This window comes from Eschrichtius robustus, chromosome 3, assembly GCF_028021215.1.
Source record: "Eschrichtius robustus isolate mEscRob2 chromosome 3, mEscRob2.pri, whole genome shotgun sequence".
NCBI lineage: Eukaryota > Metazoa > Chordata > Mammalia > Artiodactyla > Eschrichtiidae > Eschrichtius > Eschrichtius robustus.
Genome location: NC_090826.1, coordinates 21,448,293 through 21,465,653, shown reverse-complemented (window position 1 = coordinate 21,465,653; position 17,361 = coordinate 21,448,293). Strand labels below are relative to the sequence as shown.

The window sequence follows — 17,361 nt, the reverse complement described above, 5'->3', positions numbered from 1 at the left end:
ACCGGGAGCAGAAGGTGTGTCTGGGACTGGAGCTGGGCACCGGGAGCAGAAGGTGTGTCTGGGACTGGAGCTGGGCACCGGGAGCAGAAGGTGTGTCTGGGACCGGAGCTGGGCACCTGGAGCAGAAGGTGTGTCTGGGACCGGAGCTGGGCACCGGGAGCAGAAGGTGTGTCTGGGACTGGAGCTGGGCACCGGGAGCAGAAGGTGTGTCTGGGACTGGAGCTGGGCACCGGGAGCAGAAGGTGTGTCTGGGACTGGAGCTGGGCACCGGGAGCAGAAGGTGTGTCTGGGACTGGAGCTGGGCACCGGGAGCAGAAGGTGTGTCTGGGACTGGAGCTGGGCACCGGGAGCAGAAGGTGTGTCTGGGACTGGAGCTGGGCACCGGGAGCAGAAGGTGTGTCTGGGACTGGAGCTGGGCACCTGGAGCAGAAGGTGTGTCTGGGACTGGAGCTGGGCACCGGGAGCAGAAGGTGTGTCTGGGACTGGAGCTGGGCACCTGGAGCAGAAGGTGTGTCTGGGACTGGAGCTGGGCACCGGGAGCAGAAGGTGTGTCTGGGACTGGAGCTGGGCACCGGGAGCAGAAGGTGTGTCTGGGACTGGAGCTGGGCACCTGGAGCAGAAGGTGTGTCTGGGACTGGAGCTGGGCACCGGGAGCAGAAGGTGTGTCTGGGACTGGAGCTGGGCACCGGGAGCAGAAGGTGTGTCTGGGACTGGAGCTGGGCACCGGGAGCAGAAGGTGTGTCTGGGACTGGAGCTGGGCACCGGGAGCAGAAGGTGTGTCTGGGACTGGAGCTGGGCACCGGGAGCAGAAGGTGTGTCTGGGACTGGAGCTGGGCACCGGGAGCAGAAGGTGTGTCTGGGACTGGAGCTGGGCACCTGGAGCAGAAGGTGTGTCTGGGACTGGAGCTGGGCACCGGGAGCAGAAGGTGTGTCTGGGACTGGAGCTGGGCACCTGGAGCAGAAGGTGTGTCTGGGACTGGAGCTGGGCACCGGGAGCAGAAGGTGTGTCTGGGACTGGAGCTGGGCACCGGGAGCAGAAGGTGTGTCTGGGACTGGAGCTGGGCACCTGGAGCAGAAGGTGTGTCTGGGACTGGAGCTGGGCACCGGGAGCAGAAGGTGTGTCTGGGACTGGAGCTGGGCACCGGGAGCAGAAGGTGTGTCTGGGACTGGAGCTGGGCACCGGGAGCAGAAGGTGTGTCTGGGACTGGAGCTGGGCACCGGGAGCAGAAGGTGTGTCTGGGACTGGAGCTGGGCACCGGGAGCAGAAGGTGTGTCTGGGACTGGAGCTGGGCACCGGGAGCAGAAGGTGTGTCTGGGACTGGAGCTGGGCACCGGGAGCAGAAGGTGTGTCTGGGACTGGAGCTGGGCACCTGGAGCAGAAGGTGTGTCTGGGACTGGAGCTGGGCACCGGGAGCAGAAGGTGTGTCTGGGACTGGAGCTGGGCACCTGGAGCAGAAGGTGTGTCTGGGACTGGAGCTGGGCACCGGGAGCAGAAGGTGTGTCTGGGACTGGAGCTGGGCACCGGGAGCAGAAGGTGTGTCTGGGACCGGAGCTGGGCACCTGGAGCAGAAGGTGTGTCTGGGACTGGAGCTGGGCACCGGGAGCAGAAGGTGTGTCTGGGACTGGAGCTGGGCACCGGGAGCAGAAGGTGTGTCTGGGACTGGAGCTGGGCACCGGGAGCAGAAGGTGTGTCTGGGACTGGAGCTGGGCACCGGGAGCAGAAGGTGTGTCTGGGACTGGAGCTGGGCACCGGGAGCAGAAGGTGTGTCTGGGACTGGAGCTGGGCACCGGGAGCAGAAGGTGTGTCTGGGACTGGAGCTGGGCACCGGGAGCAGAAGGTGTGTCTGGGACTGGAGCTGGGCACCTGGAGCAGAAGGTGTGTCTGGGACTGGAGCTGGGCACCGGGAGCAGAAGGTGTGTCTGGGACTGGAGCTGGGCACCTGGAGCAGAAGGTGTGTCTGGGACTGGAGCTGGGCACCGGGAGCAGAAGGTGTGTCTGGGACTGGAGCTGGGCACCGGGAGCAGAAGGTGTGTCTGGGACTGGAGCTGGGCACCTGGAGCAGAAGGTGTGTCTGGGACTGGAGCTGGGCACCGGGAGCAGAAGGTGTGTCTGGGACTGGAGCTGGGCACCGGGAGCAGAAGGTGTGTCTGGGACTGGAGCTGGGCACCGGGAGCAGAAGGTGTGTCTGGGACTGGAGCTGGGCACCGGGAGCAGAAGGTGTGTCTGGGACTGGAGCTGGGCACCGGGAGCAGAAGGTGTGTCTGGGACTGGAGCTGGGCACCGGGAGCAGAAGGTGTGTCTGGGACTGGAGCTGGGCACCTGGAGCAGAAGGTGTGTCTGGGACTGGAGCTGGGCACCGGGAGCAGAAGGTGTGTCTGGGACTGGAGCTGGGCACCTGGAGCAGAAGGTGTGTCTGGGACTGGAGCTGGGCACCGGGAGCAGAAGGTGTGTCTGGGACTGGAGCTGGGCACCGGGAGCAGAAGGTGTGTCTGGGACTGGAGCTGGGCACCTGGAGCAGAAGGTGTGTCTGGGACTGGAGCTGGGCACCGGGAGCAGAAGGTGTGTCTGGGACTGGAGCTGGGCACCGGGAGCAGAAGGTGTGTCTGGGACTGGAGCTGGGCACCGGGAGCAGAAGGTGTGTCTGGGACTGGAGCTGGGCACCGGGAGCAGAAGGTGTGTCTGGGACTGGAGCTGGGCACCGGGAGCAGAAGGTGTGTCTGGGACTGGAGCTGGGCACCGGGAGCAGAAGGTGTGTCTGGGACTGGAGCTGGGCACCGGGAGCAGAAGGTGTGTCTGGGACTGGAGCTGGGCACCTGGAGCAGAAGGTGTGTCTGGGACTGGAGCTGGGCACCGGGAGCAGAAGGTGTGTCTGGGACTGGAGCTGGGCACCTGGAGCAGAAGGTGTGTCTGGGACTGGAGCTGGGCACCGGGAGCAGAAGGTGTGTCTGGGACTGGAGCTGGGCACCGGGAGCAGAAGGTGTGTCTGGGACTGGAGCTGGGCACCTGGAGCAGAAGGTGTGTCTGGGACTGGAGCTGGGCACCGGGAGCAGAAGGTGTGTCTGGGACTGGAGCTGGGCACCGGGAGCAGAAGGTGTGTCTGGGACTGGAGCTGGGCACCGGGAGCAGAAGGTGTGTCTGGGACTGGAGCTGGGCACCGGGAGCAGAAGGTGTGTCTGGGACTGGAGCTGGGCACCGGGAGCAGAAGGTGTGTCTGGGACTGGAGCTGGGCACCGGGAGCAGAAGGTGTGTCTGGGACTGGAGCTGGGCACCGGGAGCAGAAGGTGTGTCTGGGACTGGAGCTGGGCACCGGGAGCAGAAGGTGTGTCTGGGACTGGAGCTGGGCACCGGGAGCAGAAGGTGTGTCTGGGACTGGAGCTGGGCACCGGGAGCAGAAGGTGTGTCTGGGACTGGAGCTGGGCACCTGGAGCAGAAGGTGTGTCTGGGACTGGAGCTGGGCACCTGGAGCAGAAGGTGTGTCTGGGACTGGAGCTGGGCACCGGGAGCAGAAGGTGTGTCTGGGACTGGAGCTGGGCACCTGGAGCAGAAGGTGTGTCTGGGACCGGAGCTGGCTCCCGCCTTTCTCCGGGAGCCTGGGTTCTTCCTCTTCCTGCACTGCCACCACCAGGCCCCTTTGGAGATGGAGCCGCTCCGATCTGGTTTTTTGGCCTCCTCCACTTGGTTCAAAGGCTGAGCCCCAGGGCGGGTTCCAGAAAGCTGCCTTCCCTCCCTCTTCCCCGCTCAGAGCAGCAAAGAGGCCCCCTCCCCCATTGCGCCCTCAGGCGTCAGAGCTAGAAGAGTCTGTCCGTGTGCTCTAACCCCTCATTTTCTAGTGAGGAAACTAAGGCTCAGGGGAAAGGGACCTGTCCAAAATCGCAAAGCAAGGCACGCACGCCTTCATTCATTTGTTCAGGAAGCATTTGTGGAGCGGTTCCTAAGTGCCAAGCAGCAGAGTATCCTCCGTGAATCCGGTGGTGAAGTGGCCCAGTCACTCCCTTACGGAGCTTCTCATGCAGTAGCCCGTGCAGGACAGGAAGTGCAAGGGGCCCTGAGCACCTTGAACAGGGAAGTGGTCAGGGTATGCTTAGGAATAAGAGCCACAGGGTAGGGGGTGTGGCAGAGGGAGGTCCAGGCGGAAGGAAGAAGCTGTGCATAAGTTCCTGACCACAGACTGAGGGGGCTCAGCTTTCCAGGAAGCTTGTTAATGGTGTAAGGGTTTGGGCTTGATTCCAAGGGCGTGGAGAGTCATGAAGGAGGGTTCTAATAAGCAAGGGAACGACACGGGAAGCAGTGGGGGTGGCCCGGCTTAGGGCAGTGGCAGGGGGAGGAAAGGAGCAAGTAGACTGGAGGGACATTTAGGAGGTGGAAGCAGCAAGACTTGGTCACCAGATTGCGGTGGGACTGAGGGAAGAGGAAAAGGAGTCAGGGGTCATGTCTAGCCTTCCATTGGGGTAGTCGGGAGTGGTGGCTGAGAGAGGGGACACCGAGGAAGGAACAGCTTTTGCAGGAAGATAAGCTGAGTTCAGTTTCAGCGTGTTGCATTGAGATACCTGGGGGCCATCCAGGGCCCAGGTGACACTCCTGAGTTGACTCTCTGGGTCTGTACCTCAGGGGTAGGTGTGGGCTGGAGCTAGAGTCTGGGCAAGTGTCACCGTGGGAGAGGCGGGGCAGCGAGGGGCGTGTTCAAGGCCACCCCGGAGTTTGCAGAGCTTGGCAAGAGGCTGGACCAAGCCCTCAGGACCTAGCACTGGCCCGGGCAGAGAGGGAACGGGCGCCCCAGACACACCAAAGGAGGGTGTGGCCACTGGCCTTGGGCGCCGTCCAGAGGGGCCGCCCAGGCTCACCCCTGTTTGCTCTTCCTCTGTCAGATCAACAACTACCTGACGGTGCCGGCCCACAAGCTGGACTCGCCCACCATGTCGCGGGCCCGCATTGGCTCAGGTAAGGCAGGGCATAGGGTGCTGGGCGAGGGGCCTCAAGGCTGGGCACACGGTGCCACCATCCCGAGGATGAGGCTCCAACAGGGACGGGCCTCAGAGAGCCCGCGGGGAGGATGGGCTGCTCCCTCCCTGACCTCCTCCCAAGCTCCTCCTACATCGGGTAGAGTTGGGGGTTCACCAAAGCGGGCAGAAGAGTGGCCCTGCTGTCCTCCCCAGGGACAGAGCGCTCCACGTGGGGCTCCTGCTGAGGAGCTGGGTGCCTGGCAGGGAGGCTGGAGGCGGCTGCACCGTTGGGATCGCCAGCGTGTGGGGAAAACAAGGGCAGACCTTCCAGGACCCGGTGGCTCAGGAGGGAGCCTGAATTCTTGGTCTGAGGAGGGACTCCTATGGGAGCCCCAGGGCTGAGGAGGGGAACACAGTCCTACCTCTCAGACCCCCGTCCGAGGGGAAGAAAAGCAATCTGCTGTGTTGACAAGGGCTTGGAAAGGCCCCTGTGGAGTGATTTGAAGCGCGCCAGGATTGCTGAGGTTCTGTAGGAGTTGCTGGCACGGGCTGAGGTGGGGCGCACGCTGGGCAGGGCTCAGGGACAGAAGCCAGCTTGTGCCTTGCTCTCCGTCCCCAGACCCGCTGGCCTATGAGCCAAAGGCCGACTTGCCTGCGATCACCATCGACCCAGCCTCCCCGCAGTCGCCCGAGTCTGTGGACCTGGTGAACGAGGAGCTGAAGGGCAAGGTCTTGGGGCTGAGCCGGGATCCAGAAAGGGTGGCCGAGGAGGACCATGAGGACGACAGGGGCATCATGATGCGGACCAAGGAGCCCTCGTCCCCAGGCACCGACGACGTCTTCAGCCCTGCGCCGAGTGACAGCCCCAGCTCCCAGAGGATACAGCGCTGCCTCAGTGACCCAGGCCCCCATCCTGAGCCTGGGGAGGGAGAGCCTTTCATCCCCAAGGGCCAGTAGCACTGGGGCCAGCGGGCGGTGCCCGTCCCACCACAGACTCTCCCACCAGAGCAGGGGCCTGCTGGCGGGGCTCCCCTCGTCCTTCCCGACCTGGATTGGCCCTGCCCCTCCCCCTGTCGCATGGCAGCTGGGCCCATAGCCCCCACCGCAGCACGGCTCCCCCTGCCTCCTGGGAAGCGCCCTCCCTCCCACCAGAACTGCCTTCCCAGTCCTTTGGCAGACCTGCTGGGCTGAGGCAAACCCTGCCCTTCCTGATCCAAGCTCTCTCCCATACCCAGACCAGGGCCGCTGAGTTTCCCAGACCTCGGAGGGCCCCCTCCCAATCTGTCACCCTCCTCATTGAAGTCAATCTTAGTTTCTAACCAAAGAGCCTCTGGCTCAGCCTTGGTCCCTCCTGGAAAGGGAAGGAGCCGAGGCCTCTGTTGGCCTAAGCCAGGCCCTCCATTAACAGCGTTAAGACTAGGGGACCAGGCATCTGACTGGGGGAGGGATCGGTGACCCATGGCCGTCCCACCCTCCTCCAGCCAGCTCCGTCACCCTGGCCAGCCACCTGACCTGTCCTTACTCAGAGCTGCAGGCTGAGGGCATCTCTGAGCTCTGTCTGGAGCTGGGGCGCTTTGGACGATGATATGACTCAGCTCTCCAAACTGTGCTCCAGCGGGGACCACTGGGCCCTTCAGGGGCCGCTGCCAGGGGCTCCAGAAAGTGCTGCCTTTTTATCTGTTTTGTTTGTTCACACTTCCATGTATGATTCTATTTGCACAGAGGGCATTCCTGTTTTTAAAACATTTTTGAAAACCTCTAGCTGAACAGAGCTCCAGCCATCCTACTCTGGAGCATTAGCCATCCTCATTTGTGCCTGTCTGCCCAACACTCTCCCCCAAAACAGTCCTCTGTCCCCAGGGCTCTGACTTCAGAAGTGACCTCACCCGCTCACATACACACCCTAATCATGATTTTCTCTAAGTCACAGACGCCAGGCCTCCTGGCACCTTCTTTCTCTTGGGCCTGACCCTCAGTTCCCGCTGGCCTGTTCTTTCTCTCATCCCTCTCCCCTCCCCCATTGGCCCCTGGAACCTCTCTTATAAGCACTGCACCCAGCTTGCTGTGGAGCCCCGTCCTCGGGGGAGGGGCCTCCCCTGAGCATCTCCCACCGGCCAGGGCTGGTGGGTGGGCTGAGTCCTGGGCCCCCAGAGGCCTTTGCTCACAGACACACACTCCTATTCCCACTGCCACCATGGGCCAGGCCCAGGCCTCCTGGTGTCTGTCCTTCTCCCAAGGGTACTCCTTTCCCCAGGATTGTGCAATAGTCAGAGCGTCCCCCTTCCCAATGGACTGGGCAGTGGGTGCTCATCTGTCCCCCCTCCTCTCCATGTAAGTGCTGTTTCGGGCAGGAGTCACCGTGCAAGGGTGACGTTGACAACCATGTTCAAAGCCACCACAGCTGCTGCCGCTCTGCCGCCTGTACAGAAGAAACCGAATCTTTTTCATATTCTAATAAATCCGTGTGAGTTTTTGATAGAGTCGAGGGCTGCTCCCTGGGGACCAGGGACTTGCGGGAGGAGGGTGGCCCAGGGGCCTGAAGGACTTGGCTCAATGGCCGGCACAGAGAAACACTTAATCCATGTCAGAGGTTGGTGTGGTTATTACTGTGGGTCCAGCACCAGGAATACAGCTGTGAGCAAAGCAAGACGCTCCCTTCAGGCTCCTTCAGCCTCTGGGGAAGAGCAACATTAATCAGTCCTACCAGGAAAACTGTGTGTGTGTGTGTGTGTGTGTGTGTGTGTGTGTGTGTGTGTGTGTGTGTGTGTGTGTGTGTGTGTGTGTGTGTGTGTGTGTGTATGACAGTGAGGGGAGGAAGGGGTGATGAGGAGGACTTTCCTAAGTGATGGATAGAACTACAGGATGAGCCGAGGTTAACCTGGTGAAGAAGGTTTCAGAGAGTGCCCACATGTTCTAATTGGGAGCTGCATGTGGGAACACCCTAGGATCTGAGGAAAGGCTGATGTGGCTGGGGCAGAGAGTGACAGGAGGGGAGGCGAAGATGGGACCTTGCAGCCCATGGTCAAGATTTTGGTTTATACTAAGGGCAATGGAGAGGCTCTCCGCTCTAAAGTGGGAACAATAACCCCTGGGTGAAACGTGCTCAGGAGTGAAATGGGCTCAGCACCAGTGCCCAGTGGGCTGAGTTCAGCTGAGGTTGGATCCCTGAGGTGCATTTTCAGGAGCTGGCCGCCAGAGGGCAGTGAGGCCTTGGTACACACCCCCGGCACCCTTGGAACCTGCTCTGCGGAGGAAAGCATCTCCTTTGCCCAGACTGGGACCTGTGAACAGAGCTGGTTTGATCCATAAAACCTGAAGAGGTCCATGCCAAAAGGACCATACGGAGGGACCACACAATCCATTTCTGTATCAGTGTCCCAGCTAGAAACGGATGGTACACTCAAAGGGTTACTGAAGAGCCTTCAACTATGGAATTCTTTACAGAGGTATGGGCAGGGTTAAGGGAACCTACCAGGGATGGGACCCAGGGGGTTCACATTACAGGAAGCCGTTACAACTCCTAGACCTGAAGAGCGAAAGGAGGGAGTTGTTACTATGGGGGCAGGGGGGTGGGTGGGAGGGGATGCCCTGCTGGGGCTACAGCCATGGGGAGCAGAACACAGCCTCTGCCGGACGGAGCCAGGGGATAAATGTTCTGACTTTGATCCTGCTGGTGCCTCCCCTTGGTCAGACCCATCTGCAAGCCAAAAGCGGAGGCACCTGAGTGACTTCACTGAGTGTAGTCCACAGAGGTCAGCCTTCCAGGAATGGAACAAGGGGAGAGTGGGTTTAGAGGGGAGACAGGGTATCCAAGCAGAGCAATTCCTTACCCCCCCCCCTTCTCCCCCACCATTCACTCTTGTCCTTGTTAAACTCATGTTCCTATTGCTTCATGGTTACAGAATTTGTTTGGGGTAGTGAAAGAGTTTTGAAAATAGATCATGGTGATGGTTGCACAAATGCCACTGATTGTTCACTTTAAAATGGCTTGTTTTATGTTATGTGAATTTCACCTCAATACTTAAAAAAAATTAAGGGGTAAAGAAAGCTCATCCCTAACAGGGAAAAACAGTCTCACCAGCCACCATATCCTTGTCATCCTTCAGTCACACTCACCTGGAGCCTAACTTAGTCATCATCAAGGCTCTTTCAATCAGACAGCAGAGGGGGGATAACAGCAGAAACCTGCTCCAGCCCCGCTTCTGTAGCTGGTCAGGAGGCCTGAGTTAGCAGTCACGCCTTCTTCCTCCCACCCCTTCCATGCTCCTCTCACCAGCTGCCAGCACTTTGGCTGATCTGGTTCTTTACCAGGTGTGTGTGTGTGTGTCCTAAGTCTTTATTCCTATGCGATTCAGTTTCTTATTGGTCTTTGGTTTATTGGGTTGCCGTTTCCCACTGTTGTTATTAGACATGGGAGATCTGAGAGGTACCCAGTGAATCCTCTGGATTCCAGACGTGGCCTTCCTGCCCACCCTCCATTTTCCAGATTCATCACTCTGTCTGGTACAGTTGATGCCCACTCTGCCTTTTAGTTAAACAACATACAGAGCTCAAAATGACCAGAAGGAAGACTCTACTTCCAGTTTCAAGGAACCACATCTGTGTTGCCTGGAGAAAGTATTCCTCCCTTGGACACTAAGGACTCCAGACCCACTGAACACAAAGTTGAGAGATGGAAAGCAAAAATTCCTCCAGGAGGTGAATTGGAATAATAGTGAGAGGAGCCACCTCCACTTCCACCCCTTGGTCCCTGGGCCTCTGCATTCTGCCTGTGAGAGAGGTGGAGCCACTGATTTTAAACTTATACTGCATCCTACATGTCAATAACCTAACCTTGAAGGTTGCTGTCTCCCAGCTGGCGCTGAAGGTTTCTCTATCCAGTCAGCTGCTTTTGAGCAATGGGGCATATTGTGTGTCCAGTACGTTCCATGGGTGAGACCATTGCTATGTGCCCTTCACCATAAAATGAAAATAGGCAATGTGTGGGATAGCATAGTGATGAATAAGCAAGTTCAAAAATGATGAGGCTGGCAGAAGCACTGCAGGCAGGGACGCCAAGTCCAGAGCAGGAATACATATTTATTACCATGAGGTCATAGATCCTTTACGAAGGAAGGGGACAATCAACCTACCAATAGGTAAGTAGCTGGTCCCCCTAGGGCAGTGGTTCTCAGATTTTTTAGGTCTCAGGATCCCTTTACACTCTTCAAAATTATTGAAAAACTATACTCTGAAAAATTGCAAAGGGTTTTTGTTTATATGGTTTATATCTATTTTACTGGATTAGAAATTAAAGCTTTAAACTATTTATTTAAAACGAATAAACCCATTACATAGCAACATAAATATAATATTTTAATGAAAAATAACTTTCAAAACAAAAATTGTGAGAAGGGTGGCATTATTTGACATGTTTGCAAATCTGTTTAGAGTCTGGCTTAATAAAAGAGAGCTAGATTCTCAGATCTGCTTCAGCATTCAGTCTGTTGTATACACGTCGTGTAGCCTCTGGAAAGTTCCACTGTACACTCATGAAAGAATGACAGTGAAAAAGGCAAATACTGTCTTAGTATTAATAAAGTAGATTTGACCTCATAGAACCCCTGGAAGAGTCTTGGGGACCCCCAGGGCTTCCTGGTCCACACTTTGAGAACCATTGCCCCAGGGAATAGTGCCATACAGGGAACTCAGCTTGGTCTTTGCTGCTGGCAGCTTGGGCACTCAACAGTGCCAACTGCCCAATCAGATTTGGTGAGGGAAATCTGTTGAGTCTATGTGTACTAGCTTTATATGGCTGCTGTAATAAATGACCACAAACTTAGTGGCTTAAAACAACAAATTTATTATCTTACATTTTGGGAGGCCGGAAGACTGAAATGAGTTTAACTGGGCTAAAATCAAGGTGTCAGCGAGGCTGCAGTCCTTTCTGGAATCTCTAGAGGAGAATCTATTTTCTTGCCTTTTCCAGCTTCTAGAGGCTGCCTGCATTCTTTGGCTTGCTCCCTCTTTACATCTTCAAATCCAGCCATGGCCAGTAGAATCTTTCTCACCTCACACCACCCTGACTCTGACTCTGCCTCCTGCTTCCACATTTAAAGACCCTTGTAATGACACCGGGTCCACCCAGGCAATTCAGGATAATCTCCCTATTTTTAAGGTCAGCTGATTAGCAACCTTAATCCTATCTGCTACCTTAATTTACCCTTTGCCATATAAAATATATTCACAGGTCCCTAGGATTAGGACATGGACATCTTTGGGAGGTCATTATTCATCTACCACACTGTGACTAGCCCCTATCCCTGCCATCATGGCCACTCTGTATGTGGGCCCATTGGGCAAGAACCAGGGTAGATGGGGAAAGAAGTTGACATCAACAGGATAGGGCATCTTGTCCACCTAATCACTGAGACCCTCCCTCACAATGGATGCCCTCTCAGGACATTTGTGTGGGTTAAAAATAACTTCAACACCTGTGCCCATTTCAAGCAATTCATCCATATCTCTTTCCCTTAGACCTCTTAACACTTCATCACCCATCTCCCAATCTTCTTATTTTCAAGTCCCTGACCAGCTAGTCAACTTGTGAGCCACTGCTCATGAATCAGAGTAGATCTGTACCTCTGGTCATCTCTCCTTCCATGCAAAATGGACAATCAGTATAACCAGAAGTTCTTCCCATAGAGGATACCTCTTCATCACTGTCTTTTAGAGACACTCTGAGTGTGGCTTTAACGTGGCAGTTATCCATTTGTGGCTGGTGCTCACATACCACACAGACTCATTTGGAAACCATGTCTGCTTTTTCCTCCATGATAACTGGCCATAGCAACTTCCCGACCTTTGGGTTGAGAGAGAAGCGGTGAAGCACTAAGAGTACCTACCACGGGAATCTGAGCCGCCTGTTCCTGCAATTTCCTTGTGCCTTCTGGACTTGCTCAGGCCTGATCTCATATATACTATTTAATAATAGAATGTTGCCATGCATGTCTAATTTGATGATTAGATGGATCAGAAAATGTCCAGTTCCGGTTGCATGGGTCACTTGGTGTCCCACAGTCAGGCATTCAGTCTTTATCATGCCCAGCTCTGAGCCAGGAGCTGTTTTTAAGTGGAGAATAGCTATTGGCAGAAGAGGGCATGAATTAATCCAAAACCCTAAGGGTCTGTAACTGTACTGCAACTCTCCTACTGGAGCTTGTCCCTACAGCATCTTTTTCTGCCATAAACTTCCAAATCGTCAAGCTCATGTGACAGGGCAGCTTGCTCTGCAGTCTGGACCTGCTGTAGAGTCTAATCTTGCTGCAGGCCTCACTCAAAACTTGCAGTATTATGGGTTTTTCCAGTAAATGGGTAGAAGAGCATGACTAAATGTAGTATATATTGCCTCAAAAATCCAGAGTCCCATCAAATGTTTTGCCTCTCTCTTTGTTGTAGGTAGTATCAGGTTCAATAACTTGTCTCTCATTTTGGAGGAGATATCCTGACATACCCCAGACCACTGGCTACCCTAGAAACTTCACTGAAAAGGCATTCCTCTGAATTTTTGTGGGATTTATCACCCTTCCTTTGGCATACATGTGTTCTACTAAGAATCTAAAGTGCTTGCAATTTCCTGCTCACTAGGCCCAATTACCATAATGTCATCAATATAATGGACCAGCATGTTTGGAACTATGTCAAGATGATCAGTTTCCCTTTGGACTATATTATGGCAGAAATCAGGAGAGTAAACAAAGCCCTGAGGTAGTAGAGTGAAGATATACTGCTGTCCCTGCTACACAAAGGCAAACTAATTCTGATGATCTTTACTTAGTGGAATAGAAAAGTTAGAATTTGGGGTCAAAGATGTACACGAGGGCAAGAGTTGTGTTGATTCGTTCCAGTAAAGATTTCATGTCTGGAATCACAGTTACAATTGGCATCCCACCTAGTTAACTGTAGTAATTACACTAATCTATAATTAATTACAGTAATCTATAGTCTTTCCTCAAGACCCAACTGGTTTTTGCACCAGCCAAATAGGTATGTTAAACTGAGTCTTAATAGGAGTGACCCCCCCTGACATATCTCAGAACCTTGATGGTGGCGCTAATTTCTAGACTTCCCTTAGGGATGTAGTGTTGCCTTTGGTTTGCTGTTTTGATGGTGGGGACGTTGCCGTTCAGGGTCTTCCATTTGGCCCTTCCACACCTAAGTGCTCTTTTGCCATGAGTCAGGAAATCAGTGGTGGGATTCTGCCAGTTAATTTACAGACACAGGATGGGTCTGTGGTCACACTGAGCTCACTCAGGCTAAAAACGAATTGAAAGCCTTGAACTCATGACTCAGTGCAAGGGTGGACATTCAAAAAGCCTCCAGAATGACTCTGAAGGAATCTTTGATCTCTGGTAGTCGCAGAGCAGATATAGCAGAGGACCAAGCCCAGGCCTTGATGGTCAGGGCCCCAGGGTTGCAGAGCCAGTTAAATGTGCAACCCTACCAAGTCTCTTATGCTAATGGAAAGGCACTGGTTAAGAAAGAATGGGAAGCCCAGGCATGGGATGGGGACATTTGGTCAGAACTTGGAACCCCCAACACCTCCTGAATCTTCCTCGTTGGTGAAGGCAGCAACCCTACCCCGCCCCGAGCCCACACCCCCCGCCTTCAGTCTGAGGAAACCAGCCTTCCTAGCATAAATATCCTGCAGGGACTTCACTTGGGGCAGTTTCCTCACAAGGGATGCTGATTTTCCTCAGGATGCACTCCATCACCTCTCATTGCCTCTAGGACCATAATGAGAATTCTATCCCATTTAGTCCAGTTCAAGGCTTTCAATCTGTTTTGTTTTGTTTTTTCCCTTTGTGTGTGTTTCCAAGGGCAATCAGATGTAGAGTCAGAAGGCCACTCCCGTCTTTGTAATCACTTCTGTCACCATAGTGACTAAGTGTCATAGCTACTTGATCTCCCAACATCTTACCAGTTCATGTCACGCCACCACTGGTCATAAAGGCAGTAACTGTGATGCCGCAGATAACCATCGTCCATTACCCCCGTCAAGGAGGCTGTTCACACACTAATCAAGATGTGTGAGCCACCCAATCCCAGAATCCCAGAATCCCAGCCAAGAATCTGTTTCCCGAGGCTATTCTGGTACCAATTATTGTAGCAGTCAGGGCACTGGATGGAAACAGATGGCACATTTAAAGGGGTAATTGAAAAGGGTTTGATGAAGGGATTATTTCAAAGTAGTGGGCACAGTTAAAGGAACCAAGAAAGGCTGGTGAGGTACTCAGGGGCTAGCAGCGGCAGGCAGCTTCACCACCCAGGGAGCAAGGGACGGTCCCAGAACCTGATGAGAGCTGCAGCCTTAGGAAATGTCAGCCTCTGTTGACCAGTGCAGAATGGAGAAAAGTGAAGAGTGGACCGGTACCGGCACATGGAGAACGCCAGACATGATGCATCATTTTACAGATAAGGAAACTAAGCCTTAGCTGCCCTCGTGCAGTTCAGCAAATAGGCTCGGTGGGGGGTGTGTGTTGGTGTGGAGAGACAGAAGCACAGAGCCCCATCCTGGAAGAACTGGCAGCCTGGTGAGGCAGACACACTCAGCCTCATTTCCTCGTCTGTAACAAAGGATTCCTAATTATTGCCCACGTCATAAACTCAGTAAAAGGATCATGCCAGTGAGATCCAGGAGAGCAATTTTCCATCAAGGAATATTTTTTGAGGACCCATTGTATGCTGTTCTCTGTGCTCAGGGAGAGGATGGGGGGATGGAAGTGGACACTTGTAGATAGTTGAAGCCCACCTTCTTAGTGCCCAAGGTGTCCCAGAGAGTGATGTAAGGAAGAAAGACCAAGGAAATTGAACCCAGGAGAGGGAGTCTCTGAGTCCAAGGTGGAAAGTCTGGGAGCTGCAGAGAAAGAGAAGGGGGCAGCCTTGGTCAAGCATCTCTGGAACTGTTTCTCCTTCCACATCCCCAAGGAGCCCCTGGTACCAGCCTGCATCGTGGAAGGCGGAAGGGGAGGTCAGGGGTGGCTCTGAAACAAGGTGGCAGGTCATAAGGGAAGACTGTGTTCTGATGTGATCTCCGTCTGCTGGGCTGGGTGTGTGCCCCGGAGGACACATCACCCAGACTCACTGTTTCAGCAGCCCACCAGCCCTGGGTCCACTGGCTGGCTTTCCAGGCCCACCATCCAACCCCCAAGGTCCCTTTTGCTTAGCCTGTTCCACTGGTTCTACTTCGCTGTAGTGTCTGAATTTGAGCATAAACAGCGTGATGTGAGATGTGTATTAGTTTAAGCTCTGCTCCAGGGAGCAGACAATTGCTCTGATTGGGAATTCACACTGAGAGGGAAGAGGGTTGGAGGTTATCAGCTCTCATTTAGCCAGAAGGGCCATTCTCCAGTCCTGACCACTGCCAGAGCTTCAGCTTATTTTATTTCCCATTGACCCCAGAAGCTGTGCCAGTTAGCACACTGAATATTAGAAATGGGTCTCACTGAGGGGGAGGGATAAATTGGGAGCTTAGGATTGACATATACCCACTACTATATTTAAAACAGATAACCAACAAGGACTTACTGTATATCACAGGGAACTGCTCAATATTCTGTAATAACCTAAATGGGAAAATAATTTGAAAAAGAATAGATATATGTATATGTATGACTGAATCGCTTTGCTGTACACCTGAAACTAACGCAACATTATAAATCAATGTAGTCCCATATAAAATAAAAAATATCTTTAAGTCATATTTACACTATACTGTAGTCTATTAAGTGTGCAATAGCGCTGTCTACAAAAACAATATACATACCTTTATTGCTAAAAAATAAAATAAATTAAAAAAAATTTTTAATTATAGAAATGGGTCTCATTGATAAAAATAGTGGTGTCAAGATATATGGATTGGCTGGAGTATCATAGAAACACTCCACTGTCCTTGCCTGAACAGGGAATAAAAAATCCAGCTACCAACAGCGGTTGCCTGTGTGGTTTGGGGACTGACCGGAAAGGGGAAAGTAGGAATTTTGGGGGTGATAGAAGTGTTCTATATCTTGATCAGGGTGTTATCAAAACTCATTGAATTGTACATTTAGGATGTGTGCATTTTTTTACTATGTGTAAATTTTATATCCATTTAAAAAAAGATACCAAAAAATCTGGGGCTTCCCAGGTGGCGCAGTGGTTAAGAATCCGCCTGCCAATGCAGGGGACACGGGTTCGAGCCCTGGTCCGGGAAGATCCCACATGCCGGGGAGCAACTAAGCCCGTGTGCTACAACTGAGCCTGTGCCAGTTGAGCCCGAGAGCCGCAACTACTGAAGCCCTCGAGCCTAGAGCCCGTGCTCCACAACAAGAGAAGCCACTGCAATGAGAAGCCCGTGCAAACCAAGGAAGACCCAATGCAGCCAAAAGTAAATAAATAAATAAAATTAAAAAAAAAAAAAAAATCTAGCGACCAGCCCTGAGTTCACATCCTGGATAATTCACCCCTGCAGCACTCGCTGTGCTGCTGCTACTTGGGAGGCTTCTGGGAGCCTGGCTGGTTAGAAGTCAGCCCAGTCCCACAGCTAGAATAGCGTCTCCATTCTCTGCAAGTTCACCATTCGTGCAAAGGTGAAACCAACCATGGGTTGGTGGGGCAGATGGACAATAAACAAGTGCACACATCAAACAAGTGCCCTGAAAGAGACGGAGGGAGCACTAGGAGGGGACCCTTTAGATTCATTGGAGAGCGAAGGGCTCTCTGAGCTGGTACCATTTAAACCACAGCTGAAGGAAAGAGGGAACCAGCCCTGATGAACAGTAGAGAGATTGTTTGGTCAGAGGGACGGGCAGGACGATGACATTTTTGAGAGCTTCAGAGAAGGCAATGGTCAGATTACACAGACCACAGACTTCATAGGCCAGGGGGGAAAGTGAATTTTTTTTTTTTTTTGGCCGCTCTGCGAGGCACGTGGTATCTTGGTTCCCCGAGCAGGGATCAAACCTGCACCCTCTGCAGTGGAAGATGGAGTCTTTACCACTGGACCCAGGGAAGTCCCAGAAAGTGAATTTTATTTGAAGTGCATTGGGAAATTATTCACATGACTTAAGCAGGAAAGTTATATTACCTGATTTATGCTTTTAAAGGATTCCTTTGGGCCATATGGAGAATTGATCTAGGGGCTCTGGGATGGAAGTAGGAAGTAAGGAGACTAGAACAGTAGTCCAGGAAAAGGTGACAGAGGTCAGGACTAGGGTACAGACAGTGTTGATGCAGGTGTGTGTAGTTTAGAGGTATAATGACAGACCCTGACAGGCTGTGTATGAGAAGTGAGGGAAAGGCAGGGATCAAGGAAAACTCCAGGTTCCTGGCTCTCTGACTGGGTGCGGGTTGGTGCAGTCACCCAGAGGGAGAACAGGTTTGGGGAGCAGGAAATCCAGAGTT

General features: G+C 53.6%; 1 protein-coding gene across 1 annotated transcript in view; it reads left to right on the top strand.

The window, feature by feature from the left end:
* The window catches only part of SLC9A1 (solute carrier family 9 member A1), a 54,891-nt gene extending 47,470 nt beyond the window's left edge, over window positions 1-7,421 (top strand). Inside the window, exons 11-12 of the mRNA XM_068539243.1 lie at window positions 4,867-4,939; window positions 5,561-7,421. Coding sequence (XP_068395344.1) covers window positions 4,867-4,939; window positions 5,561-5,898 — 411 coding nt within the window. The 3' untranslated portion in view covers window positions 5,899-7,421. The remainder of the gene's footprint in view (window positions 1-4,866; window positions 4,940-5,560) is intronic.
* Window positions 7,422-17,361: the final 9,940 nt, after the last annotated feature.